The 1,243-nt window shown below is 61.0% G+C and overlaps 1 protein-coding gene across 1 annotated transcript in view; it reads left to right on the plus strand.

The window, feature by feature from the left end:
* Positions 1–332: 332 nt before the first annotated feature.
* Positions 333–1,243, plus strand: part of PYROXD2 (pyridine nucleotide-disulphide oxidoreductase domain 2) — a gene marked incomplete at its 5' end in the record, with an annotated part of 4,272 nt that continues 3,361 nt past the window's right edge. Inside the window, 4 exon segments of the mRNA XM_010017005.1 lie at positions 333–352; positions 561–654; positions 734–807; positions 908–1,054. Of these exon segments, the coding sequence (XP_010015307.1) occupies positions 333–352; positions 561–654; positions 734–807; positions 908–1,054 (335 nt within the window).

Here is a 1,243-nt window from a genome sequence, read left to right on the forward strand (position 1 = left end):
TGGCCAGATGGGGACCACAGTTGTGCTGGGCACACTGCAGAGCCCTGGCATGCTCCTTGTGCCGGGGAGGACGCAGGGGTCTGATATGTCCAGGCACGTGTTGCATCCCCACAGAGTGCATCTACCTTAAGCACCTCTGTCACCCTCCCCTGCACCATTAGGACCAGGGCTATACGGACTGGGGAGAATGCTCCTTGTCATCTATATCCCCATGTCCAGAACACCATTATTTGGGTGGCTGTGACAGCCCTGTACCCCAGGCATGGTAGGGTGCCCTATGCTATGGGACTGCTCCAACACTGGGCTCATCTCACCTCCTTCTCTCCTTGCAGGGCACAATGGGCTGGTGGCAGTGAGTACCAAGAGCACAGTGGTGCTGTCTCTCCTCCATCCCTGGGGACAGTGGGGGAGCAGGGAGGGTGTTGCTGGCAGTGTCCATGGGGCTGAGGCCTCCCACAGGGCTGTGGGAAGCAGGGTCCTCCCTGGTGATGGGGTGCTCGGGATGACAAGAACACATCCCATCTGGCGGGACGGGCAGTGTGATGCTGTGCTCCCCGCAGGCTGCCTACTTGCAGCGGGCAGGGCTGCGCACAGCCGTGCTGGAGAAACGCCATGTGCTGGGCGGTGCGGCTGTCACAGAGGAGATCGTGCCAGGTACCCCTGTGTGTCCCCTGTCCCCACACCCCTGGCCAGCCCTGGGCATGGACGCCACCCACTGCACCACAACTTTCAGGCTTCAAGTTCTCCCGGGCATCGTACCTGCTCAGCCTGCTGCGGCCACAGATCTACACTGAGCTGGAGCTGCAGGTACCAGCACCCATCCCTCACTGGCTGCTGGCACCCTGCGGTGGTGAGCCTGCGGCCAGGCTGTCCCCACAGCGTGGTCCCTGCCATCCCTGTCTTGCAGCAGCATGGTCTGAGGGTGCTCCCACGGGACCCCTACTCCTTCACCCCACTGCTGGAGGACAGGAATCCCCCTCGCTCCCTCCTGCTGGGAAACAACATGGCCCAGACCCAGCAGCAGATTGCTCAGTTCTCCCAGAAGGATGCCCAGGTACTACGTGGGGGCATGTACCCAGTATGGCAAAGCCCCTACAGGGCTGCCTTGCCCATGGAGTGGCAGGATATCCATCACACCCACCATTGTACAGTCCCTGTTGTACCCCTTCTGTCCCCTTTGTCCTGGGTTCAGCTATAGCAGTTATTTTTCTCCTTCTTAGTAGCTGGTGCACGGGCGGTGGTT

The sequence above is a fragment of the Nestor notabilis genome, unplaced genomic scaffold (genome assembly GCF_000696875.1).
Source record: "Nestor notabilis isolate BGI_N333 unplaced genomic scaffold, ASM69687v1 scaffold25570, whole genome shotgun sequence".
Lineage (NCBI taxonomy): Eukaryota > Metazoa > Chordata > Aves > Psittaciformes > Psittacidae > Nestor > Nestor notabilis.